This window comes from Poecilia mexicana, unplaced genomic scaffold, assembly GCF_051168715.1.
Source record: "Poecilia mexicana isolate PSO_F unplaced genomic scaffold, ASM5116871v1 scaffold_2, whole genome shotgun sequence".
NCBI classification, from domain to species: domain Eukaryota; kingdom Metazoa; phylum Chordata; class Actinopteri; order Cyprinodontiformes; family Poeciliidae; genus Poecilia; species Poecilia mexicana.
The window spans coordinates 53,086,127-53,113,428 of NW_028263371.1; the positions used below are offsets into that span (position 1 = coordinate 53,086,127).

Below are 27,302 nucleotides of genomic sequence, written 5' to 3' on the forward strand. Positions count from 1 at the left end.
CTCAAAAAACTTATTAAATACGGGATTAGAGGGCCGGCATTACAGTGGATCTCGAGCTACTTGGAAAATAGAAAACAGTTTGTACAAGTACATGATACTAGATCCGAATTTTGTGAAATTACATGTGGAGTTCCACAGGGTTCAGTACTTGGACCAAAGTTGTTCATTTTATATGTAAATGATTTGGTAAATGTATCAGGATTTTTCAAATGTGTTCTATTTGCGGATGATACCACTTTTTTTGTCAGGGCAATGATATAAAAGGGATGTTAAAAAAAATGAAAATAGAATTTATGCAAATACATAAATGGTTCAAACTTAATAAATTATCTTTAAATTTGGACAAAACAAATTATATGTTATTTACAAGGAGACAAAGAACTGTAAACACTCCATTTAAAGTTGATGGTGTAGAGATTTGTAGAGTTAGTGAGGTGAAATTTTTGGGTGTGATAATTGACGAGAGATTATCATGGAAATCCCATTTGAATTATTTAAGAACAAAATTAGCTAAATCAATTGCAGTGCTTTATAAAGTACGGGATTTTCTGAATGATCATGCACTGTTTATGTTGTATAATGCACTAATTGTTCCACACTTGGTCTATTGTGTTGAGGTATGGGGAAAGGCATGTTATACTAGCATAAAATCGTTTTTTGTTTTGCAAAAAAGGGCAATAAGAATTATTGCTCGAAAACATGGCAAATATCCAACAAATACATTATTTTGTAATTTGAGGTTATTTAAATTCTATGATTTAGTTGATTATAATATTTTGTTGGTTATGTATAAGGCACACCTAAAAACATTACCCTTAAACATCCAAAAAAATTTTGAAAAGAGAGAGAGTAGTTATAATCTTAAGGGGACACAGATTTTTAAGAAACCCAAATTCAGAACTTGTTTGAAAGAACGATGTACTTCGATACAAGGAGTCAAACTGTGGAACGACCTACAAAACGATGTTAAAAATGTTAAATCACTACACATGTTTAAAAGAATGTTAAAGATTGGTTTTTTGAAGAAGTATGAAATAGTATAAAGTCAGAGTATAGTATCGTTCAGTTGAGATTGATGACTGACCTTGTTTCTTTTGTTCTTCCTTTGTTTTCTTTTTTGTCACATAAGACAAATCAAATTTTTTTTTGTTTTGATTCAGAGTTGAGAAAAAGGGGCAGATACTGTAAGATTATTTTCTTCTTTCTGCTACCTTTCATTTCATTTTTTTCAAATACATATGTAGTATGTTTGTAAGTGTGTATATTTGTGAAATGTATACACATGGATATGTAGGTATGTATGTATGGAGGTGTATTTTAAAATAAAAAATGTTTGTATATTTTTGTATATTATTATTATGGTTTGAACAAAACTCAATCAAATTCAGAGAAAATAAAGAGATTCCTCTGAGTGCGCCACAGGGAGCTTCAGAAGTTTCTTTGTTTTTATGAGAACCTCAGACTGAAACTGAGTTTGAAAGGAGTTATGTGAGCAATGAAACTATGACAAACTTGCAGAGCAACCTGTTGACACTCAGAATTAAATTCTGTGAAAGGCTTCATTTGTCTGAGGGACTCTGAGTAACCAGGAAACGAGGAGAGAGAAAGCAAAACTATGGTAATGCATCTGAACTTCTGACAGTTTGTGCTTTGATGAGTTGAGCATAATAAATATTTTTGGAGGTCCAGTTAGAAAGTCCCAGGATCTGGAGCTTTGAGCCCAGAAAAGGAAGCAGATGAATCCATTCATGCAGCAGATTGCCACAGTCTACTCCTGCTCTCAAACGCTCTAAAGCAGGGGGTCAAATGCCAGTCCTCCACATTTATATGTCTCTCTGCTCCAACAGCTGAATTAAATGGGTAAAGCAGGCCATCATGTTCTTTGGCTGCAGAAGACACATGTCTAAACGTTGCAGGGTACCTTGCTCCAAAGGATGGCCAAGCTGGGCCACCATATCAGTGTCACCCTAACAACCCATTGGAGCTTTTGAGAGCATCCATGGTGCAATCATCTGCTGGCTCCAGGTTCCTCCTGTCCATCTTCTCCCCTATAAACCAACGATTATGTTCATTTATCTGGGTTCATTATTGTTGGAAAGGTGTTGCTATAGTTTTTCATTCCTTTTTGGTGTTTTGCTTTGAGCTAATTCTTCAGTCTTGTTCCTTGTACATTTTAACTTATTTCCTTCAGATTTCTGTCAGGCCTGTTCCTGTTTGGTTTCCAGTTTGGTGTTATATGAGTCTTAGTCTCATATGGCAGATTAAAACCCGGTTCCTTTAAATCACATAGAAGAACTGATTTGATCTGATCAATAATAACTGTAACATCATTCATCTTAGTCTGCAAGTTTTCATCATTTAAAGCTCTTTAATTGTCTTGTTGCTGAAACTTCCTTTGCTTCTCAGTGGAATTTCAGGACTGCAGCTTAATCTGAGGCTGATCAGTGATTTAAGTCTGACAATGAGGATGTGGTGGAAAAAATTTGTGTATCTGATGAAGTGATGACAAACTTGCAAAGCCACCTGTTGACACGAACACTGGAGTTCTCAACTGAACAAGTGCGGCGCCTGACATTCAAAGTGCGTAACAGGTGACGAAAGTGACACCTGTTGAGAACGAGAATCTCAATCGATGAATCATAATTTGTATTGACACACGGAGCATAAAATCAGCCAAGAAAAGCATTCAGACTTTACTTATTTTATTAACTTTCAGCGCTGAAAGGAGACGCTTTACCATTACATCCGAGAAGAGTTTCTAAAACAGTCTGTGCAGCGTCTGAGGAGAAAGAGGAGGGCAGCTGATTATATGAACTGAAGACACTCCCTGAAATCACACCATGTCTCTGTGGCCTGATAAGTTTCTGTTTCTCGTGAGAAATGGACCTTAGTGTCTAACAGAATCAAAAATGTAACTCTATACTATGGGCCCTTTGTCTAACAGCGTGTGACTCTTTCTCGGCCTTGGTAAAGCATCTCAACACACCCCAATATCCCCCACCTCAAAAATAAATCTGGCATCACTGATCTCAATAATAAAATGCTCTGATAAAACTTTGATCAGACTCTGATCAGATTCTTATGTGATCAGTGAAACTATGCGAAACTTGCAGAGCAACCTCAGCAAGTAAGGATTAATTTCTCTGAGGGACTCTCAGTAACCAGGAAACAAGGAGAGAAGGAAGTTCATTCCTTTGCTTTGAGCTAATTCTTCAGTCTTGTTCCTTGTGCATTTAACGTATTTGCTTTAGATTTCTGTCAGGCTTGTTCCTGTTTGGTTTCACAGACTGAGTCTTAGTCCAATACAGTGTTTCTCAAACATTTGGGAGCAGCGCCCCCTATCCATTATCCAGGTCCTTCACAACCCCCCATATATGAAATTTAATTCTACTTTGCATTGAATATTATTTTATTGTTAATATTACTATCACTATTGTTGATGTTTTAATTTTTATGACTGTTTCTGTATTTATCATCAAAAATAATTGCAGAGAACAAAAAAAACATGTGAATAGAAATTATTTTCACAGTGGAATTTCAGGACTGCAGCTTAATCTGAGGCTGATCAGTGATTTAAGTCTGACAATGAGGATGTGGTGGAAAATATTTGTGTATTTGATGAAGTGATGACAAACTTGCAGAGCCACCTGTTGACACGAACACTGGAGTTCTGAGAGGCTTCATTTCTGTTTCCACAGCAACTAAACAAGGCAACACAAACCAAAACTGTTCCTTCTAAAATGATCAGGTTCAACTTGTCCACTGTTACCTTTGAGCTACTTTACCATAAACTAAAACTGGGGAGAAAAACTTGATCAATTACTGTTTAAAGTCCAACTATATTCAAAGTCCAACCATATTCTCTTTATATTCACCTGTTGGAGTTCATTCATTTCTGTCTCTGTGCTCCACCAGGTCCATTTACCAGTTTCAGGACCCGACCAAAACCCCTCAGTGTGAGGATTTGAGTTTTTTATTTTAGGTTTCTGTGTGGTGAGTCTCCATGTTGTCCTGTCTGCTCCTTGATTGTTCCCAGGTGTGTCTTGTTCCCTGAGTAGCCTCTGTATATTTAATGTCACCTGTGTCTCTGTCAGGTCGTGATCTGCGGCTCTCGCTGGAGCGGTTCGCGGCCGAGAGCAAAGCGGCCGGGATGAGGCTCAGTGCCTCCAAATCCAAGACCATGGTCTTGAGCCGGAAAAGGGTAGAGAGCCTAGTCCGGGTCAGGGGGGTCGTCCTGCCTCAAGTGGAAGAGTTTAAGTATCTGGGGATCTTGTTCACGAATGAGGGAAGAAGGGAGCGGGAGATCGACAGGCGGATTGGGGCAGCGTCTGCCGTGAAGCGGGCGCTGTACCTGTCCGTCGTGGTGAAGAGAGAGCTGAGTCAAAAAGCGAAGCTCTCGATTTACCGGTCGATCTACATTCCCACCCTCATCTATGGTCATGAGCTTTGGGTCATGACCGAAAGAACAAGGTTCCGGATACAAGCGGCCGAAACGGGTTTCCTCTGCAGGGTGGCTGGACTCTCACTTAGAGATAGAAGCTCGGCCATCCGGGAGGGACTCAGAGTAGAGCCGCCGCTCCTCCACGTCGAGAGGAGCCAGTTGAGGCTCGGCCATCTGGTCAGGATGCCTCCTGGACGCCTCCCTGGTGAGGAGTTCATGTCCCACCGGGAGGAGGGGAGACCCAGGACACGCTGAGGGACGATGTCTCTCAGCTGGCCTGGGAACGGCTTGGGGTTCCTGGAGGAGCTGGAAGAGGCTGGAAAGGGAAGACTGAGCCTCCCTTCTGAAGCTGCTGACCCCACGACCCGACCCCGGATAAGCGGAAGAAAATGGATGAACTCGGTCCAGTTGTTGTTCCTCAGTTTGTGTAAGTTTTGCTCTGATGCTTCATGATTGTCAGACTTTAGATCAGCTGACAATCATGAAGGTTTCTGTTCTTTATAAAATGTTTCCTGGTTTTCAGCAGCGGCCATGTTTTCTTCCTTCTGACAGATGAATGTAGCTCAGCTGAATGAAGAGGTTAATTTAACATTTTACTGATAATTTGTGGGTCAGTCTGTTTAATGCAACAATTATTTTAACTCAAATAAATTAATTTAACATGAAGATTGTCTAAGCTCAATATGATTGTATAAACTGACTTTTTACTCTAAAAATAAATACAGAATTTTCTGAGCCGTATTAGAATTTGAGTGAAGTAAACTCTGATTAAGCTGGCATCAAGAAAGACTAGCCTGGTTTCTGACGACCTCCATCCAGATGTCCCACCCTTTTTCACCCTGTGAATTAGCCAGACTGAACAGCCTGCAACCAACTGGTTTTACAGAGCACGCCTGTTATCGGTCGCTCTTTCTCTTTATTACAACTCGTTACTGTACCAGGTTGGTTTTAGTGACTCAGGCGAGTCCCAAGGGTGTTGTTTTGGCTAAAAGCAACCTATAAAACATTTTCCACTTTTTCCTCCGAGAATCAAACTTCATAGCTATTTTACAACCATCAAAGAACTTTAATGTGACTCATTAACTGAATGTCCACAACATCTTTTAGATTTTCTTAATGCTAAGTATTTTATTAGTAAGGCAATTTTGCAAGGGTGAGTACAGCTTAAATCAGTAGCAGAAATAATCAAATAAGTAAAATCAATCTGTAGTGGCGATTGTTTGTCAAACCAAACATCCAACAAAAGTTCCATTAAGCCACTGAGGCACTGGGGTCAAGTTTCTCAACGCAGGCAAAAGAAGGTTCAATATCCAAACCTGTAAATTGTTCTTGATGGTTTATTTTCACATTTTTGCAAAACAATTGCAGAGTTCAAACTTCCTTTTGTTCTCTCTGCTACCTCTCTCGCTCTGGTAAAACCATCTGCCCCAAACCCAAATGTGTGCTGGTCCTTTACCAGGCCCCTACACTTATAGAAAGTGGACCAACCCACCTCACTTCCTGTTTACTTAGAAAATAAATAAGAAAAATAATAAAACAAAATAAATAAAATCAACAATTAGTAAGCTACAAATACATTTTAAATAAGACAAAAAATATAAATTTAAGAATAAGCCAACAAAATTCAAATGGATAAAGAAATAATAAATAACTCCAACAGATACTAAACAAACAAAATCAGCAAGAATGATTCAGGACTTTATTCACATTTATTTTTATTAATACACACCAATACAGTAACACCACTAGGCATCATCTATCCTAAGCAACACCCTCACCCTTAATGTATAGATACTTGGAGATAAAGTAGTTTGATTATATAAACATGGTTATACGACAACTTTTTAAACATCATGCAGCTTGTTACATTTATAGCATATAGTATATATGGTAGTTTTAACAGAGACTAAACAGCATCAGGGCAGGTCGTCTTCCTGTTCCAGGTCAGACAGACGTTTCTCCAGTTAGATCCTCTGCAGACGTCGGCATTGGAGATCATGATTCTGGAATTGGTTGTACATGTGACGTCACTTTGCCATACTCTATCATCTTTGACACAACTTCTGGATCCTGTCTGCTCATGATCTTCTCCAGTTTCTCAGCCTTGTCTGTTTCTCCTTTCTCCCTCATCTTCTCAATCAGGAGCTCCAAGTTGACTGAAGTTGACAGTGAATCAACATTCAGGGCGGTCTCTTCCAGCTTCATTACAAGTTGGTAGGCATTTTCCAGACACTGATTCTTCTTTTTCTCTAGTTCCTCTTTCTCTTGCTTCAGAGCTGCCAAGAGGCCAGTCATCCCTTCTTGTTTTACTTCATATTTTTTCTTCACATCTTCCAGAGTTTTCTTCACTCTCCTTGTTCTGCTCACATATCTCCACTGTTCTTTCACATGATCAGAAACAGGACATTTGTGTCTACAAACCTTGCACTTTCCTTTACTAAAAATACTACATCCTGAAGGAGACCTAGTGTTTGTGCATGGAAAGTGACAGGTCTCCTCACAGACAGTACAGCAGGTGGCACCATCATAAAATGCTCCATGATTTCCTCTACCTACTTTTTCTTTGACCTTGTAAACTTCATCAACCTCTATTGTGAAGTTCTTATCATTCTTCAGTTCCTTCTCATGGTCATCCAGAGCTTTCGCAGTATCTTTAATCTCATTTTGTTTCTTCACTATCACTTTAATTCTGTCTTGCAGGTTGTGAATGGAGGCTGCCAGAGACTTTCGCGATTTTATAACATCCAAAGTTGTGCCCAACGTTTGGGGTTCAACACTTCCTATGAACTTTACCAACTCGTTCATTCCCTCCTCTGCATCTTCGAAAAACCTTTTGAGTTTCTTCATGTTCTTTGGATGTGATCGGTCTTCACTTTGGCGGTTATTAAACAGGAAGTGAACAGGATCATTCCTCTCATCTCTGGCACATCTAATATTTACAGCTTTAAGAGCTTCCAGAGCATTTTCAGGGTACATTCCATCAGAGTGGGTGCAGAGAACAACAATGTTTCTCTCCAGATCTTTCCCAAATAGAGACAGAACTGAGTCAAAGATGTATCTCAGTCGTTCACTCACTCGATTCACATCAGCTTTGACCACCAAACCCACTGCATGAAGCTCCTGGACTCCATCTTCTGACTGAAACAGTTGAAGCAGTTGCTTCCCGACGGTATCATCCTCATCTTTCCCTCTGGTGTCTCCATAACCAGGAGTATCAATGATGGTCAGAGAAAAGGGCGGAGCTTGAGCTTTAAAGATCTGATAGACCGTCACATTAGATGTCCGACTTTCTGTCTGACTTTTTTCTTCTCCTTCCACAATTTGAAACCAGATGTCATCCTCAAACTTCACTCCCATGGCGTGGTTGATCAGCGCATTGATCAGAGTAGATTTTCCTGTTCCTGTTTCACCAACAACTAAAATGGTTTTATTTGGAGTGTTGGTTTTTTTTTCACCAACAATAAATTTTTTCAAGGATCCCAAAGTTCCTTCTTTTGGTTTCAGCTTGTAGACAACAGGACATTCTGGACTAATTCGAGTGCATTTGGAGACGATGTCTCCGTATTTGGATGAGATGCCAGATTGCCTGGAGATAAAAACAACAACATATAAATACAGAATTAATTTAAATAATTTCTAATTATTATTAAAATAAATCACACATGATTTATCTATTGCAGCGTAAGTAAGAGGCTGAATCCCATAGGTTTGAGAGTAACGGAAATTTACGAGGGAAAGTAAAGGGGACTTAAAAAAAAAAAAAAAAAAAAAAAGGGGAGGAGAAAGGAGAAGAGGAGGGGAAGGAAGCAAGGAAGGAAGTAATGAGCAGAGTGTTGAAAGAGTCGTAATGAGGAATTTTGTATTAAAACAGATGGGAAAATATCTGTGTTAGATATAGTAGTTGAATATAACCATTTCTATACGCTGAGTATAGTACAGTACTGAGGAATAAGAGTTAGGAACTGTGAAGAGGACTGTGATTTATGAGGGGACCTAGCTACGGAGCACATGTTCGGAGGAACGACCAAGATGGCGAGAGGTTTTTCATAAGGACAGATATCGTTGTAAGAAACGTGTTTGAAGAAGAAAAAGAGTAAAGAAGAAAAGAAGGGACTGTGGACTCGGAAAACAGCATTGACGTTGAGGACATCGGTGGAGGAGGTTTTCGTGAGTTCATCGAGTTACCAGACGAGAAAAAAGAAACGCGGAAGGCAGGATTGCTTCGGCGAACTCGAAAACCAACAGGCCTGCGACGAAAGATTCAGCGGGTATTGGACGGTTTGTGAGAGAATGTGGGCCCTGTGAGTGTGTGTGTGTGTGTGAAATTATATGTTGAAATGTAAAAGGGTGTAGAATTGAGAACTGTGATTTTTGGGAATATTATTAATGGGGTATGTATACTGAAATGTGTTAAATTTCTGCCAAAGTTCTGGGTAGAGGGAAAAAAAGTTAGCTGTGTGGAAAAAAAAATAATAAACCCGAAGTTCTGCATGGATGTCTGGGTTATTCTAGATGAGACAAAATAGGAATGAACATAGTAACTGAGTAGTAGTCACTACATTTAGGTAAACCTGATCGGTATATACCGGAAAGCTAACGAACCCTAGTAGTATCCCACTTGAGAGCGAGAGTTCTGTCCTGGGTCCAGGTACGGGAGCGGTGGTGCTACATACAGTTTTTAAAAATAATGTTTAAACATTAGTGCCTGAGATGGACTAGTTGCTCCCTCACTTCCACCTGCATTAGACCAACTTGTTGCCTTCCCCGGACTGTCTTGATTCTTTCTCTGTCTTCTTCTCTTCTTTCTCTCCACCCTCACAGCTGAATGACATAAATGTCGTGTTAAATAGGCTTAGAAAAATACAGCAGTCAAACCACAGTAGAAACGAAACTTTAATTTAAATCATCTCCTTGTTGGATAACAGTTACTGATTGGACATTGTATCTGATCTGACTTATCAGATACATCACAATACCACTGTAGTGGTATTGAATAAGACATTTAAACTCAAGTGTCCCCCTGCCAAAAAGGTTGGTAAAATAGGTCACCAACCTTTTTGAGTCTAAGGGCTATAGTGACACTGAGGACTAATTTGTTTGATACTCACATGAACTTGTACAACTCATCTTTAATTAAAGAATCCATAATAATAAATGTACATAGAGGTCCTTCTAAAAAATTAACATATTATGTAATGATAAAAATTTAACTGTCATATATTTTAGATACATTGCACACCAACTGAAATATTTCTGGTCTTTTATTGTTTTAATACTGATGATTTTGGATACAGCTCACGAAAACCCAAAATCCCTGTCTGAAAAAATTAGCATATTTCATCCGACTAATAAAAGAAAAGTGTTTTAATACCATAAAAGTCAACCTTCAAATAATTATGTTCAGTTATGCATTCTGACTTTGTCAGGAATCCTTTTGCAGCCTTCAATGCGGCATGGAGGCCATCAGCCTGTGGCACTGCTGAGGCGTTATGGAGCCCTGGAGGCTCCGATAGCGGCTTTAAGCTCATCCAGAGTGTTGGGTCTCAACTTTCTCTCCACAATGTCCCTCAGATTCTCTGTGGGGTTCAGGTCAGGAGAGTTGGCAGGCCAACAGTAACACCATGGTCAGTAAACCATTTACCAGTGGTTTTGGGACTGTGAGCAGATACCAGGTTGTGCTGAAAAATGAAATCTTCATCTCCATAAAGCTTTTCAGCAGATGGAAGCATGAAGTGCTCCAAAATCTTCTGATAGCTGCTGCATTGACCTGCCCTTGATAAAACACAGTGGACCAACACCAGCAGCTGACATCACTTAGACCATCACTGACTGTGGGTCCTTGACTCTGGACTTCTGGCATTTTGGCATTTCCTTCTCCCCAGTCTTCCTCCAGACTCTGGCACCTTGATTTCCTTTGGACCACTGAGCAACAGTCCAGTGCTGTTTCTCTGTAGCCCAGGTCAGGCACTTCTGCCGCTGTTTCTGGTTCAAAAGTGGCTTGACCTTTGACCTGGGGAATGAGGGACCTGTAGCCCATTTCCTGCACACCCCTGTGCACGGTGGCTCTGGATGTTTCTACTCCAGACTCAGTCCACTGCTTCCCCCAAGGTCTGGAATTGGCCCTACAATCTTCCTCAGGGTCCGGTCACCTCTTCTCGCTGTGCAGCGTTTTCTGCCACACTTTTTCCTTCCCACTGAGGTGCCTTGATACTCGAGGAACAGCCTATTCGTTCAGAAATTTCTTTCTGTTTCTCACCCTCTTGCTTGAGGATGTCAGTGATGGCCTTCTGGACAGCAGTCAGGTCGGCAGTCTGACCCATGATTCTGGTTCTGAGTAACAAACCAGGCTGGGAGTTTTTAAAGCCTCAGGAATCTTTGCAGGTGTTTAGAGTTACTTTGTTGATTCAGATGATGAGGTTAATTGCTCATTCAGAGCACCTTTTCATGATAATTTTTTTAGAGGATTTTTGGGTTTTCATGAGCTGTTTGCCAAAATTATCAGTATTAAAACAATAAAAGACCTGAAATATTTCAGTTGGTGTGCAATGAATCTAAGATATATGAAAGTTTAACTTTTATCATTACATTATGGAAAATAATTAACTTTATCACAATATGCTAATTTTTTGAGAAGGACCTGTATGAGTGAAAAAATTACAGCCTGGAGGGCTAAGTGTTGGACCATAGCTGGGCACTGCCGCCACAATAATTTAGCTTTCCTGTGTTAATATTTCCTGAGTTTTATTTTGGTAATTCTTACACTTAGTGCGTGGTTATGTGTGTGTGACAGGCTTATGTATAAGATATTCATAGAAATACGAAACAAATCACGTCCCTTATCGGTTTAATAAGGGAGGCAACATTTAACTGACAAATATGGAACGATTCTGTATTAGGCTAGTTTTAGCTAACCTGATTATTTACAACCCTCCTGTCCTGGTAATAGACTGACAATAGACTGATGGTACTTACCTACTATCTTTCTACCACATTGAAAAGCTTTTTTTCATCCCGCCAACATCTTTATCCTTCTCCCTTTTCTTTTTATGTTTTGCGCCCCAGACAGCTTTTGTATTCTGCCGTTCCATTTTGTCAAGTGCACTACGAGTGGTAGTCTAAGATAAACAAAACAAAAAACGCCTACGTTCTCTTAGGGGCACGTGCACAGCCACCTGCATGGGAAGAGAGAGCGACTGCAGGGGAGGTGAAGGACCAGAGGGGCGCCTAATGATTGTTAAATGATCATTTCTGATCATTTAACAAGAAAAAACAAGAAAAAAAACCCACAAGAAAAAAAAATTTTTTGAGAGGGGGTTTTGAATGCCCCCTCTAATGCAGCTCCCCTATGCATTGCATACGCTGCATACCCACTTTTTGCGCCATTGGATACAGTGAAAACTTGTTGCTGAGTGAAAGACAGTCCCATATCAGGCGAGTGCAACCCACGTGTCAGTCGAGAGAGACTCAACTCCTGTCAAGAATCATTGCCACCTCCTCACGACTCTTCATATTGGACTCTGTCTCGGTTATTCATAAAGGTTCAGGTATTTTACTCAAAAGAGACTTTGCTGATAAAAGGACCAAATTACTTGCACAGTAATTAAGAGTTTAAAGCCTTAAATGCAGTCGTGGTTTTATTGTCTTAAAGCTACAATTTGTGTGCATTAAGTAAATGCTATTTCTTAAATTGTATGGGTTACTTATCCTCTAAATAATTTGTGGTATATCAGCAGTATTTACAGTCACATTTGTTATATGTGTGGATGCTAAATTGTACACCTATATGGTTTAAATGTCTGATCTGAGTGTTGTTTCCCACATAGTCTTAAAGTTAAAGCAACACTTATTCAAATTTAAGTCCAGACATCACTACAAAGAGCAAACATACACCGTAAAGGAACAACATGTCTTACCTTGCTGAAGAACCCGACAACTTAGAACAGCAAGAGGTGAGATCCAGTAATCGTGAACGACCCCTAACCAAAAACAATAAAGAAATGCATGAACAGGATGCAAAGAAACATGAACGAGAATTTAACAAAGCATATAATTCTTGGAAGGAGTCGGCTAAAGAGATTAGAACAAAACTGAAGGCCTTCTGCTCACCTGTAGATTTAAACAGTGCCAGTCATGACGTAAGGGACAAGCATGCGGCTGTACAACAACATTATGAACCCATTCGCCGCAACCAAAACATGACTCCAAACATAGTAAAACGAATGGATGCCTGTACTGTGCTTACCACAGACATTTGTGAGATTATTGCTAAACGACAAGAAAATATTGATAAGCCCTTCAATGATCATCTTGAGAAGGAAAGAGTAAGGTTGATTGTAGTGATGGGCAGATGAGGCATCATGTATCGTTTCGACTCATAGCAAAACTGTGTCGATTCTGTGTCACTCAATACCGACACCTGCTGGACATTAAAAATTCCTACAGGCAACATAGTGATTTGATGACCTAGTCTATGCAATAAGACTTAAGCAGGGCTTAAAGAGCTCCGGCCGGGGGCCGGATTTCCGGCTTTTGACCAAACGGTCCGCCTCAACCAATCTTCTTGGTCCGCCTGAACCAAACTGTAGTCTCCGCCCAGAAGGCTTAAAGATTCTACAGACTACAGTTTGGTTCAGGCGGACCAAGAAGACTGCTGTATGCTTAGAGCGGCAAGAAGGCTCTCCTGCGACATGATTTAGGAATGCTTAAAGATTGTGCTCCGGCTTGAAAAGCGAAAGGCTTTTCAAGCAAAGCGAGCATTGGACCAAACGGCCCGCCCCTCAACTAAACAGTAGATGATAGACAAAGATATCTGCCGGTGCTGTAAGCGGTCCGGTATGAAACGGGGGTGATAGAACAACGGAACCACAGCACTTTAAAATTTCAATAATTAGAATACCGAAATTCTTTCCGTTGTTTTAAAAGATTTATGTCAATCTGCCTTTTCCCCATCGATACACTTCCCAACCGCTGTGCACCATAGGGGGTTTACATTTTGTTTTGAGTTGAAATGTACTGAAGTCCTATTTAAATTTGAGTGTTTAGCTTGTTAATTGTTTTGTTAGAAGCAATTGTTTGTAAGTTTCAGGCTCAGGATTTTTTTTTACTTTAAGCCCCGCTAAAGTCTTCGTAATTCATTGATTATGTATTGTATTATGCCATATCTTCAGTTAAATTTACCTGTTATACTTTTTTGACAAAACTTCTCCAGCTGTAAAAAAAAAATTAAGTAAACACTACATTTACAGCGAACCCTTGTTTTTCTTAGGGGTTGCGTTCCGAAAATAACCTGCAATCAGTGAAATCCATAGTTACCTTTATTTTTTACAGTTATTACACAGCAAACATAAATACTCTACATTGAAACCAAAGAACAAAACCTGTTTTCAGATCAGCGGATGTGCGTCTGCATCAGCGGATGCAGACGCACAAACACACACTCAAACACACACTCACACACATACAGTGCAGAGTCATTCTGGAAACTTCTAACCTCTTTAAAGACTATCTTGGTCGCAGCGTTTCCGTCAAAGCACTACAACTTAAAAAAAAATAAAAAAAAATAGTCTGGAAATACGGACAAATTTCAATGGACAAATTCATCCATTGAATTTGTCCATTGAAAATTTGCAAATTCTCAGATTTGCAGAATTTGCAAATCTGAGATTGTGCAAATTCATTACCAAATAGTGCACGAGAACCACATTGCACACATAAAGCAAATGAAATGGGTTAATCGGAAGCCGGTCGGCCGTGGAGTCCGCGCGGCCGCTGCCTATCATTTTATACAAAAACAGCTGAACTGTTGGTAGGTGATCCAGAAGTTAAAGCAGTCAAAACCTTTACGACTCAAACAAGCGAACAAGACACTATCCTCAGACACTTCGACAGGTTCTCTAGCTGGTCAATGCTCCTTAAAGTAGTGGCAAGAATAAAAAAGACTGAGACCAAACAAAACCCAATGTGGCAGTGTCATAAGAGCAGATGAATGCAAGGGAGCAGCTGACGTAATAATAAAACTCCTCCAACAGCAATCCTTCTTTCAAGAGCTGAGAGCATTGAAAGTAAATGATAGTCTCCCAAGTTCAAGCCCTCTCTTTCAACTAGATCCCGTTGTAGATCAGGGACTTCTCCGGGTTTGAGGAAGACTAAAAAAAGTCAACACTCTGCCAAGGTTTGAAACACCTTATTATTCTCCCAAAGGACCATCACATTACAAACCTGATCATGTCTCACTTTCAATCAAAGATTTGTCATCAAGGCCGAAGCCAGACGCTCATGGAGATCAGAGCAAATGGGTTTTGGGTGATTGGTGGGAGCAAAGAAGTTGCAAAGCTAATAAGCAGATGTGTTCAATGTCGAAAATTTCGGTGGCCTCCTGAAGAACAGCGCATGTCTGAACTGCCAAAGGAACGAGTTGAAGTCTCAGATCCTCATTTACAGTGGAATGGATTGTTTCGCAAAGAGGAAAAGAGGTACAGACCCCTCTTTACCTGCCTTTCCTCATGCACAGTCCACATTCTAGAGGTTCACATGCTAGAGAACCTGTCTACAGACTCTTTCATTAATGGCCTACGATGCTTTATCAGCTTAAGAGGAGCTGTCTGTAAGCTGTACTGCGATCAAGTTACAAATTTCATTGGGGCCAAAAATGAGCTGAAAGAGGCTCTTATGGAATGTGACAGAAATGCCCTGCAGGCTTTCCTTGCAGATAAACAGTGCGAGTTTGTATTTAATGCCCCATCTGACAGCCATGCCGGAGGTGTGTGAGAACGACAGATTTGAACCATCCGCAGTGTTCTCAATGAAACCATGGCTCAATCAAAAGGCAGGCTGGATAATGCTTCTCTAAGAACACTGTTTTATGAGGCAATGTCTATAATCAATAGCCGACCACTAAGCATTGATGGAATCAATGACCCTAAATCACCTGAACCTCTAACTCCAAACCATCTCATATTAATGAAATCAAAGGTTGCACTGCCTCCTCCTGGAAAGTTTGTGAAGGAGGACTAACATGCAAGAAAAAGATGGCGCAGAGTGCAATATCTAACGGAACAGTTTTGGAGTAGGTGGAAAGTGAGAACATATCCACAAGACAAAAATGGCACCTGCCTTGTCGTAATATTGAGGTCAATGACATCGTCATCATAAAGGAAGACATGCTTCCCAGAAGTCAGTGGCAACTGGGTCGAGTTGCTGAAGCACCACAAGAGGATGATGGCTTGGTGCGCAGAGTCAAACTTCAAGTTGGTGATTGAAATCCAGCAAAGAAGCAGGGTACAACACACAAACCTCACATTATTTAAAAACCTGTTCAAAAACTTGTAGTTCTTTTAGAAAGTCACTAACTGATGCTCATTAGTCTCACATCAGATATTACATTGCTGAAGGTTAATGTGTGGCGTTAACTGTATTTTTGTTTGTTCACTTCTTTAATGTCCATTTGTCATGCTTAAAATCATGCATGAATCGTTAATAAGCTCTCTTCATCCATGATTTGGTGGGAGTGTAAATGCCCATTCCATGTTTTATATGCTGATTCTAAGTTGTTACCCATGGTACCCAGTAGGAGCGCTGTAGTTTGGTTCATGTTGAGTTAGTGCCTTCATTTAAACTGTAAAATAAGAGGAAGTGTTGCTAGCCTCCTGTCAGTCAGCGCTTTGGGCTGAAATATCCCACGGACAAGAGGAAGAGGAGGATATTCTTCATCTTAATGACTCTGGACTGTAGCGCACATTCTTCAGAACAGGCTAAAGGCAGCACGGCACGGACTTTACCGCCATAAACTTTGCAGCCATTGGACATCAGAGCGAGGTACATGTTTAGAGCTCTATGTGATGCCCACTGATGTGTGCCCACAAAAGTGGAAATAAAAGGTTAATGATGGGTGCAATAACGGTGTTTCATCGGTAGGGGGCGCATGGGGATTCAGAGCTGCCTGTTGCTCTGTCGTTTCTCATAAGTTGAGAAAATGGAGTAACACACAGACTGCGTCTCCCGTGTGCTCACACAAATGCTGTTTTTCAGGTGAGGATAACCCTCAATGTTTATGTTAAAGTATTTTATTATTCTATACTGTTTGGGAAATGTTTGGGAAAATGAATAAATGGGTTGAGAGAGATAGTACGGGTTTTGTTGTGTTTCGGGGTCAGCAGCGGCTGGAGGAGGTAACCAGCAGACCGTGATGCTAGTGGGTTAGCACTGTAGCGGCGGGAAAGAGCGGGCTAGTGGGGATATGTATGTATATATGTATGTATGTATGGAGTGAGTGTTGTACTGTTTTCAGGTTCCACGGTTTGTTTGTGTTCTGGACAGTTTTGGAGGTTTAGGCAGTGATTTAATGTATCCACTTGAAGTGTTTAGCGTTCAAAGGTATTTATGCCAGTGCAGTAGCTTGATATACATGCCCATGAAATGTCGCCGTGTGTGATTGAGTATGCATGTAGAGTGCAGTGAATTGAAGGTATATGTTACCATCCATGGAATTGTGAAGAAATATGTTTATGAGTGAATATGTCTAAATAGACTATAAATACAGTGAACCGCTGAACTGTGAACTGGGATGGTGGAATGAGCTGGTTTGTTTAATAAATAAGTTGAGAAAATGGAGTAACACACAGACTGCGTCTCCCGTGTGCTCACACAAATGCTGTTTTTCAGCTTCATCATCGGCTGCTAACGGGTCTGGAACCCTGGTACCCGTTACATCTATAAGTTTAAGTTAGCGTTATTATTATAATGTATTCATGTTTTGTGTCAGACAACAGCACTTAAGCAAAAATGTATTTTCTTTTCTTTTAGTTTTCATGGTGTTATTCAATGTACTTCAACAACTTGGTTTCGAAAGAAGTAAATAAGAATCTACTGGACCCGTCGAAGCTCTCCGTGTTTTCTTGGGCCTGAGGGACTGCTACAGTGTGTACATAGTTATCATTCATAATTAAGTGTTTATTTTCCCTGCTGTCCGTCCTGAAGGAACGACGCACCACGTAACTCTGTTGTGGCACTTCACGTTTACCTTCCATTACAATATTAATGTATTATGTTTCGTTCCTTTGATAAAATTAAAGGAATACAGTAAAGAAATCAGATTTGATATTTTTATTAAAAGTACACTTTTAATATATTAAATAAAAGTATACTTTAAGTGAACAAAATATATATTTGGCCAAGTGTAAATATACACTTGATCAATCTAAAATATACACAAAATATATTTAAAATATATTTTGTGCATATTTAAAAATATATATGCTCAAAATAGAATTTTTAAGTGTATTTTGGTACAATTATGTTTAAGTGTGTTTAAAGTTCTAACTTTGAAATTGGTACAAGTGTATTTTAGTATACTTCAGATATACTTATAGGTAGTACACTTAAAACTTAGTATACTTAAAGTGTACTTTTACAAATTTAAGTATGTTTGAAGTATACTAAACTATACTTTTGTCACATGGGAAAGCCCTAACAAACTTTTTTAATATTGGAAATATTTATGTACTTTTAATCTATTAGCATGATTTGCTCTTATGTCCATTTATATTATTTTGGCTAAAGCTATTCATCCAAATTCAAAGGCCTAAGCAAATAATCAAACCATAATAGTCTTCTAAAAGCACAATAAGAAACTGTATCAATGTTCTGTACCATATCAGCCTCAGGAGATGATTGAGAATGAAGAGACACTGATGTCTGGTTCTTTAGGTTCTAACGGGTCTGCAGTTCCTCTCCTGATCCATTCTGTCTATCTATCATGCAGCAGCTCACTGCGCCGCAACAGGCACATTTTTGATGATTAATAGAAACAGTATCCATCCTCACTGAAATTGTTCAGCCTGGAATGTGCGTCTTCCTTCTCATGTCTGTATTTTTGCTTCTAAGGATGGTGGAGTATCCAGTGAACATTTTAAAAAGACGCATGTCGGCAGCACCTCACCGCAGCTGAGTAACATCAGGGGTCCTTCAGCTCCCGCCACGAGACTTTAGCTTACCTTAATATATCCTGTGTTTTGTTCTGGTCATTACTGTTGCATTTAGTGTTGATATGATAGGTGTGTCTATCGGACAGTTATGAATCGGTTCGATACAGGACGAACATTTAACGGTATTTTACAGTAGGGGTGGTAATCCTATTCAGCTGAGGTACGGCATCTTCAATACAGGACTAGGATCACCATTGTCTAGAAGTGCAACACCTTTCATGACAAAGTAAGTTAAATGAGGAGGATGTTTTGTTTGGGAGAGTTGGGGGTTTGATGCTGTTGAGTTGTGTTAGCTGAGACTTTTACCAAACCTTTCAAACACTTTGTTATCATCATGATTGATGTGTCTGCAAAATTTGGTACATTTTTATATTTTAGGGCTCCAAAAAGCCAATTCATTTACAGTAAGAATAATCAACACAACAGCCTTTGCATTTTCTCTGGTTGGTCCTGATCATTGGTGTTGACTTACTGTGAAGCCATCGTCTATGGGATTTCCACTGGGACACAATCAGATGCTTGATAACTGTCAGCCTGTGGATTGAGAAAATGTGCTGTTATTTCCTGTTTCTTTGTATGATAACGTTACATTTGGGTCAGTGGCAGATCTAGAAGATTTTACAGAGGGAGAGAATGAGAGGCAAGAGGCCTGGTGGCAATGCTGCAGCTGCTAGCTGAAGTGTGTTAAAATCTCCTGTAGGTCTAGTTAAAGTAACAACAAAAACACTAAAAAAAAAAAACATTTACTCCATCAATAAATTGTGAAGTAAGTGTAAAGTTTCTCTACTGAGAAAACAAGTTTTATTTATCAGTGTTGTGTTGTGTCTGAGAATTCATCATCAAGATATGAATCAAGTTGACAATCCACCGCGCTTGCTCTGCTAAATGTGAACCGCAAATATAGCCTACAGTGAGAATGATTTATCTTTGTGAACAACGAATTATGTGGGGCGTTTACATCTCAATACGCTGCCCAGCTTGTGTTGCTGTGTCTGTGCTATTAAAGTTCATGTATGATTTTCTGGTTAGACTTTAATTTAAATGTTAAACAAATTAACATCTTTTAATGTATATATGCTGAACCCAGGGGCGCAGTTGGTAGAGCTGTTGCCTTCCATGACACCTCTCACACATACAAAACTGAGTCTCTCACATACAAAATAACAAGTCTATATTTTAATAGTTTGTATGTGCAATCTTAGTCTTTCGTAGTGTGTGAGAGACAAAACAGATTTTGTCCTAAATGGCCCCTCATAGAAATTCATGGGATTTTTTTGGAATGGGAGCCCTGCCTTGACTGATTTGTTTAATTTTGTTAATCGTGTAATTCTGTCTTATGAAGAAAATGCATAAAACAAACTGAGTGGTGTTTGTTTTAAGACATGCAACAAGGAGTGAACTAGACATGCTTCATTTACTGTCAAGCTTCACTGAGACATGTGTACAACTAACCTTTTCAATGTTGGATAGTTGCTGAACAGATTTTCGCACTTGGCACGTAGTTGTTATTTCTTCTTTCAGTCAAAACAGGCCTTTCTTGGTTCTTGGATCTCAAAGGTGTAACCTGTAGAAATAATGTTTAATTAATACAAAAATAAATGTTCCTTAATTTTTGGTACTGTTATCTATTCAACATAAATAGATTTAAAGTTAATTTCTATTTTCATAAAATTAGTTAACAAAAGAATAGCAAACATTTTTTAATGTTATAACTGTTGTTTAGTTTTCTTCAGTTAATGTTAGCCTTAAAGAAATCCTAAAGATATCCGATATCAACCGGTAATGGATAAATAAACATTAAATAAAATGTTTAGTTTTTCTTCCAGTCTTACCTGAGCTGTTGGGTCAGTGAAGCTCTCTCATGCAGCAGGGAGCAGGAAGAGCACAGCGGAGGCTGTTTGCAGAGCTTTTATATTCTAGCAAAGGAGGCTGGTGGGTGGTGCAATGAAATTAAATCACATGACTTCTAAGAAATGCTTTAAAATGTCATGTCTTTTCCTGCTGCTGTTCAAGTCTGTTCACAGATCCAGAGTGGAGCTTTAATTTACAACAAATTGTCTCAAAGCACTTTACAAAGAAAAACTTTAGTTTGATCACCATACCCAGTTATCAATCAGTGCATTGAGTTCAGTATATATTTCATATTATGCATAAAGTTTCTATCGAAGGAAACCCAGCAGAGCATAGAGTTAGCTTGCAGCATTCACTTCTCCTGGATGTAGTGACAGTGGAGAGCCATGTTTATGTGATGCCCACTGGTGTGTGCCCACAAAAGTGAATAAGAGAACATGAATTTCTTTAAATGTTTATGCGGTAATAAAAAGAAGATATTTTATTTGTTGTTAACGGGGGTTAATGACAATGGGTGTGGCAACGATGTTTCACCAGTAGGTGGCGCATGGAGACTGAGCTGCCTGTTGCTTTGCTGTTCCTCATAAGCTGTGTCTCCCGTGTGCTCATTTACATGCTGTTTTTTAGCTTCACCTGCTGCTGATGGGAATATAGGCGCCGGAATAGAGGGACCAGGTGCTGCACTCCTTGTAGTAAGTTGTAGATGTCTTGTGACAATAAGCGGTCAGTAAGAATTGTTATGAATAAGTAAGAAAATGTACAGATAGGAATCATCACCAACTATCCCCTACAGTGCTTAATTTAAACCCAGAGCTCTGATGAGGAGGAGAGGAGGGGAAGGGGTGTGGCAAAACAGCTGACATTGATTCAACATTGATCAGAAGTTGATCAGACATCAGCATTTTATTCATTCGATTTCAACCACAAAACAACATTGATTCAATGACACAGTTTCAACATAAGTTAACTGGCTGGAGGTGGATGATTGTTTGATGGTTGATCCACCATCAGTTGTCGACCTCAACCAAAAATCAACCATTCTGACTATAATTCAACGTTTATTTACCATTGTGTGCAATCTGGGCAGTTTGTTGGATCCCTCATCACCTCCTCATCTCCCCCTACTCCCTCCCAAACCTCCCCCACCCAGCCACACGTCCCCCCTTTTAGCTCTGGGTCAGAACATTTTATTACTAAGTGGGGGTTAATCATGTTTCACATTAAGCACTACATGTTGAGAACAGTGGGTTGTGATTCCTTTCTGTACCTTTTCTTACTTGTCTGCAGGGGTGAAAGTAAGGGGGTATGGCAGGGTACTGCGTACCCCTAAAAGATTTAGCGGGGGTACGCAGTACCTGCAAGACAGGGGAGCAGCTGTCTGCTGTAAAACATGAACGGGTTCACTCTGCTGTGAGTTCACCCACTAATCAGCCATGACTGATTAGTTTTTCAAGAACAATCTAAAACACGACTTAATCAGTTAAGAAATACCTTTTTTCTAATTTCATATTGTTTTTGAACTGTCCAAAAGTCGAGCTCATCCCACTTCCCCATGCTGGAGATTTTGGTTTAATACCAACAATGAATAAAGTTATCTGTAATGGATAGAGAACCATTTAACTTAAGTTATCTAAATTATTCAAATTTGTAAACTATTTATTGTAAATTATTTAAAGGATGTTGCGGGTTGTTTAATGATATTTGTCTGTTTTGATTACCACTGTTGGTTTGTGTTTTGTTTAATTGTATTTGCACTTGTAAGGTTTTTGTTTTGTTATGTACCTCACGGGCTGCCGTAGCTAAATGAGGGCAGGCCCTATAAAAGCTGGCAAACCATTGTAGCAAGGAATGACTTCAACAAACTGTCAGAGCTTGGCACTGTTAACACTGAGTGTTCCCCGGTGAAAGCAGCGAGGTACGTTTTATTTTGTTGTTTGTGTTGTAAGTTTATGTTTATATTCTAATGTTTGTATCTATTTAGTTTTCACGGTGACTATGGGGACCGAGATGGGTGTGGTGTTTGATGATCCACATCAAAGAAAATAAACAACATTGAAAATCACCCGTCGAGACCGCGCAAAATTAATTCACATGCTGGGGAGCTGCTACATTATCTTTAAAACTAATTACACAGGTGACATCAAGACCCAACAGTAGAGTCAGACGGTGATGAAATTAATCTGGTTGTGTATGTTGTTATTGTGTCCTGCAAACTTTGCTTTAATTCTACTTTTTTCTATTTAATCATAAAAAAATCATAGTCAGACAGAAAGAGAGTTATGAAACAGGAAGAGCAGGTTTCCTGAAGAAAGAGGAAGTTTCCAGCCTGCATGTGGATAAAAATAGTTCAGACTGCTCATTTCAAGGCATTAAAGGTTTAAAGAATAAAATCTAAACATTTTCAGTAATTGGATAAAACCCAGAGTAAAATACTTAAATTAATAATGATAACTTATAATTAAGCCAATAATTAATATTGGTTTAACCAGTGGTTGATGTTGGTTTGATTATAAGAATATTTAGGCCCGAGCAGCTAAGCGCTGTGAGAGCCTATTGAAACTGTGCTGTAAATTATTAGGCCCGAGCAGCTAAGCGCTGCGAGAGCCTATTGTTCCTGTACTGTTTCTTATTAGGCCCGAGCAGCTAAGCGCTGCGAGAGCCTATTGAAACTGTGCTGTAAATTAGGCCCGAGCAGCTAAGCGCTGCGAAGGCCTATTGTAATCGCGCTGTTTCTTATTATTATTATTATTATTATTATTATAGTTCTTGTGCCAAATGAATTGGCTTTTTGGGGGCTTTATCATATTCAAAAACTCACCAAACGTGGCGGGGGCATAGAGCCCGTGTAAAATTTACGTATTTTAAGGTCCTCAGAAAAATCGCACAAGAAACGGCTCAAGGGCGCCACCTGGCAAATTTCAAAGGACCCTTTCCTATTCACTTACTTTATCGTAGAGACTTGAAACTTGGTACACTTGTAGAGCTCCCCAAGACACTCAGAATTTACAATTAATGTCATAGTGCAAGTATCACAGAATGTCGGCCATTTTGGATTGAAGTTCCGATTTTGACCCGATTTTGGCCGTTTACAGGGTTCGCATTTTTTCGAACTTGTCCTAGGGATTTCGATCGATCGGCTTCAAACTCGGTCAGATCGTTCATAAGGCATGGCCGATCCAAAGTTATCGTAGGTTTGCGTTTTCGACCTTCCTGAAGGGGGGTTACCTGGGGTCAAAGTTCACCTAGTCGCCATGAAAAATAAAACGGTTATAACTTTTACAAAAAAACTCACAGCAGCACCAAACTGTCAGTGATTGATCATCATCGGGTCCCCTACAATACCCAATGGTCAAATGATGACATCACTTAGGCCACGCCCCCTTAGAACAGGAAGTGTCATTTTTTACTGTGAATGGTCGCTATCTGACCCCTTTGACCTAATCAACATGAAACTGTGTCCACAGACAGAAAACATGTTGGTGTGTCATGGATTCCAACCCTGTTTCGCTTTGATGGAGCAGGTGGGCGTGGCAGCGTGGCGAACTGACCTGTAACGCCGTCGCCATACGTTTGGCTGTAGATTCCACAATTTTAAGCCCAGCTGCACCAAACTTCACATGAGTGATCCTGGTGGGATGCCTTACGATCCTATGTCGTCATAGTCTGACGTCATCTAAGCCCCGCCCCCTCAGAACAGGAAGTGCCTTTTTTTGACTTGTAAAGCTCCATCTATGGTTCTCTCAACCTAATCAAGATGATTCTGTGTTGGATGACAGATAACATGTTGGTCTCACTTGCTTTAAAGCGCCAAGAGTCTTCAGTAGAGGGCGTGGCCGTGGCAGCGCGGCGAAGCAGAGGGAACGCCGCCGCCATACGTTTGGCTCTAGATTCCACATCGTTCAGCCCAGCTGCACCAAACTCACTAGGATGCATCCTTATTTATCCCCGAACAGGAATCCATAACAGTCGTTCATGGGCGTGGCCTAATTTCTCTACAGCGCCCCCTAGAATTATTTAAATAATCAGCCCCAAGCCATGCTTTAACCTAGAATTATGAAACTTGGTACACATGTGTATGATGTCAGGACCTACAAAAAAGTCTCTTGGAGCCATGGTGCAAACCCAACAGGAAGTCGGCCATTTTGGATCAAAATCCGCCATTTTCTGTTTTTCATAGACGTCACATCTGATCCATCTCCTCCTACAGCTTTCGAGATACAGACTTCAAACTCAGTCAGCAGAGTTGAGACAATAAAGGTCTGAAGTTATCACAGGAATTTTTGTGTGTCAAAGCGTGTGGGCGTGGTAAAGTCCCAAACTTTGACTATTCACCATTAAGCATCAAAGTGACATAACATGCACATACAAGGTCACAGCTGCATCAGACTTTCTATGTCTCATTATAGACCAGTCCTCATCACGGTTAGGTGGTCGATTGATGACATCACCTTAGCCCCGCCCACTTCCGACAGGAAGTCACCTGTTTTTCCTACTGTATGTCTTACTTTTACACTCTAAGTCATATGGGATTCATCCTGTGCAGACTGACATAAAATGACATGAAGATGAACTCTGTCAATGCCTACTGATGCGTGGGGGCGTCGCAAAATGGCTGTCCCTCGCCATATGCATACGATCATCTCTTATTCACAGACACATCATCCGATTTACACCAGACTTTTTATGAGTGACACTTGTGAACCTCTAAGGAGCCCAGTGGAGTTTAATTGCAATTTGACTCCACTGCGCCCCCTATGTTAATCAAACAGCTGTATCTCCTCTCTACATGGCCCGATGTGCTCCAGATTTTTGGTTCATCGCCAGGGAGCTCTGCCGAAGCCGTAAAAGCGGATAGCGTGGATGAGGGCGCGCGAGCGTCGGCGGTGGCGGGCGGGTGGCGGTGCTGGTACCCCCGCGGTGGCTATAGGCCGGAGCAGCGCTAGCTGCGAGGGCCGCTTGTTATTATTATTATTATTCTTATTCTTCCGTAAAATAAATTGGCTTTTTGGGGGCTTTATCATATTCAAAAACTCACCAAACTTGGCGGGGGCATAGAGCCCGGTGAAAATTTACGTATTTTAAGGTCCCCAGAAAAATCGCACAAGAAACGGCTCAAGGGCGCCACCTAGCAAATTTCAAAAGACCCTTTCCTATTCACTTACTTTATCGTACAGACTTGAAACTTGGTACACTTGTACAGCTCCCCAAGACACTCAGAATTTACAATTAATGTCATAGTGCAAGTATCACAGAATGTCGGCCATTTTGGATTGAAGTTCCGATTTTGGCCGTTCACAGGGTTCGCATTTTTTCGAACTAGTCCTAGGGACTTCGATCGATCGGCTTCAAACTCAGTCAGATCGTTCATAAGGCATGGCCGATCCAAAGTTATCAGAGTTTTGCGTTTTTTTTTCTTCTAAATGGAGTTACCTGGGGTCAAAGTTCACCTTGTCGCCATGAAAAATAAAAGGGTTATAACTTTTACAACAAAACTCACAGCAGCACCAAACTTTCAGTGATTGATCATCAACGGGTCCCCTACAACACCCAATGGTCAAATGATGACATCACTTAGGCCACGCCCCCTGACAACAGGAAGTGTCATGTTTTACTGTGAACGGTCCTTATCTGACCCCTTTGACCTAATAAACATGAAACTGTGTCCACAGACAGAAAACATGTTGGTGTGTCATGGATTCCAACCCTGTTTGGCTTTGATGGACCAGGTGGGCGTGGCGGCATGGCGAAGTGACCTGTAACGCCGTCGCCATACGTTTGGCTGTAGATTCCTCAATCTTGTGCCCAGCTGCACCAAACTTGACATGAGTGATCCTGGTGGGATGCCTGACGATCCTATGTCGTCATAGTCTGACGTCATCTAAGCCCCGCCCCCTCAGAACAGGAAGTGCCTTTTATTGACTTGTACAGCTCCATCTCTGGCTCTCTCGACCTAATCAAGATGATTCTGTGTTGGATGACAGATAACATGTTGGTCTCACTTGCTTTAAAGCGCCAAGAGTTTTCAGTAGAGGGCGTGGCCGTGGCAGCGCGGCGAAGCAGAGGGAACGCCGCCGCCATACGTTTGGCTCTAGATTCCACATCATTCAGACCAGCTGCACCAAACTCACTAGGATGCATCCTTATTCATCCACGAACAGGAATCCATAACAGTCGTTGATGGGCGTGGCCTAATTTCTCTACAGCGCCCCCTAGAAATTTTTAAATGATCAGCCCCAAGCCATGCTTTAACCTAGAATTATGAAACTTGGTACACATGTGTATCATGTCAGGACCTACAAAAAAGTCTCTTGGAGCCATGGTGCAAACCCAACAGGAAGTCGGCCATTTTGGATCAAAATCAGCCATTTCCTCTTTTTCATAGACATCGCATCTGATCTATCTCCTCCTGCAGCTTTTGAGATAGAGACTTCAAACTCAGTCAGCAGAGACTTGAGACATTAAAGATGAAAAGTTATCGTAGGAATTTTTCTATGTCAAAGCATGTGGGCGTGGCTAAGTCCCAAACTTTGACTATTCGCCATGAATCATCAAGATGCAATAACTTCCACATAGAAGGTCACAGCTGCATCAGACTTCCTATATCTGACTACAGACCACCCCTCATCACATTGAGATGGTCAGTTGATGACATCACCTTAACCCCGCCCACTTCCGACAGGAAGTCACCTGTTTTTTCTATTGTATGTCTTACTTTTACTCTCTAAGTCATATGGGTTTCATCCGGTGTAGGCTGACATGACATGATATGATGATGAACTCTCCCATGATGAACTCGACTGACCCGTGGGGGCGTGGCTAAGTCCCAAACTTTGACTATACAGCATGAAACATGAATGTGAAATAACTTCCAAATGCCAGGTCACAGCTGCATCAGACTTTCTATGTCTCATTATAGACCAGCCTTCATCATAGTTAGGTGGTCGATTGATGACATCACCCTAGCCCCGCCCACTTCCGACAGGAAGTAACCTCTTTCTTCAATTGTATGTCTTACTTTTACTCTCTAA

The 27,302-nt window shown here is 40.5% G+C and overlaps 1 protein-coding gene across 1 annotated transcript; it reads right to left on the reverse strand.

Annotated features, from left to right (window-relative positions):
• Positions 1 to 6,126: 6,126 nt before the first annotated feature.
• On the reverse strand, positions 6,127 to 20,307 carry LOC148160946 (uncharacterized). Its single transcript, XM_088002917.1, has 5 exons — positions 20,256 to 20,307; positions 19,876 to 19,987; positions 18,896 to 18,957; positions 12,355 to 12,417; positions 6,127 to 8,027 (listed from the first exon to the last, which is right to left on the reverse strand). Exons 3-5 carry the CDS (start codon positions 18,904 to 18,906, stop codon positions 6,437 to 6,439), a joined length of 1,665 nt encoding a protein of 554 aa, XP_087859043.1. The 5' UTR covers positions 18,907 to 18,957; positions 19,876 to 19,987; positions 20,256 to 20,307; the 3' UTR covers positions 6,127 to 6,436.
• Positions 20,308 to 27,302: the final 6,995 nt, after the last annotated feature.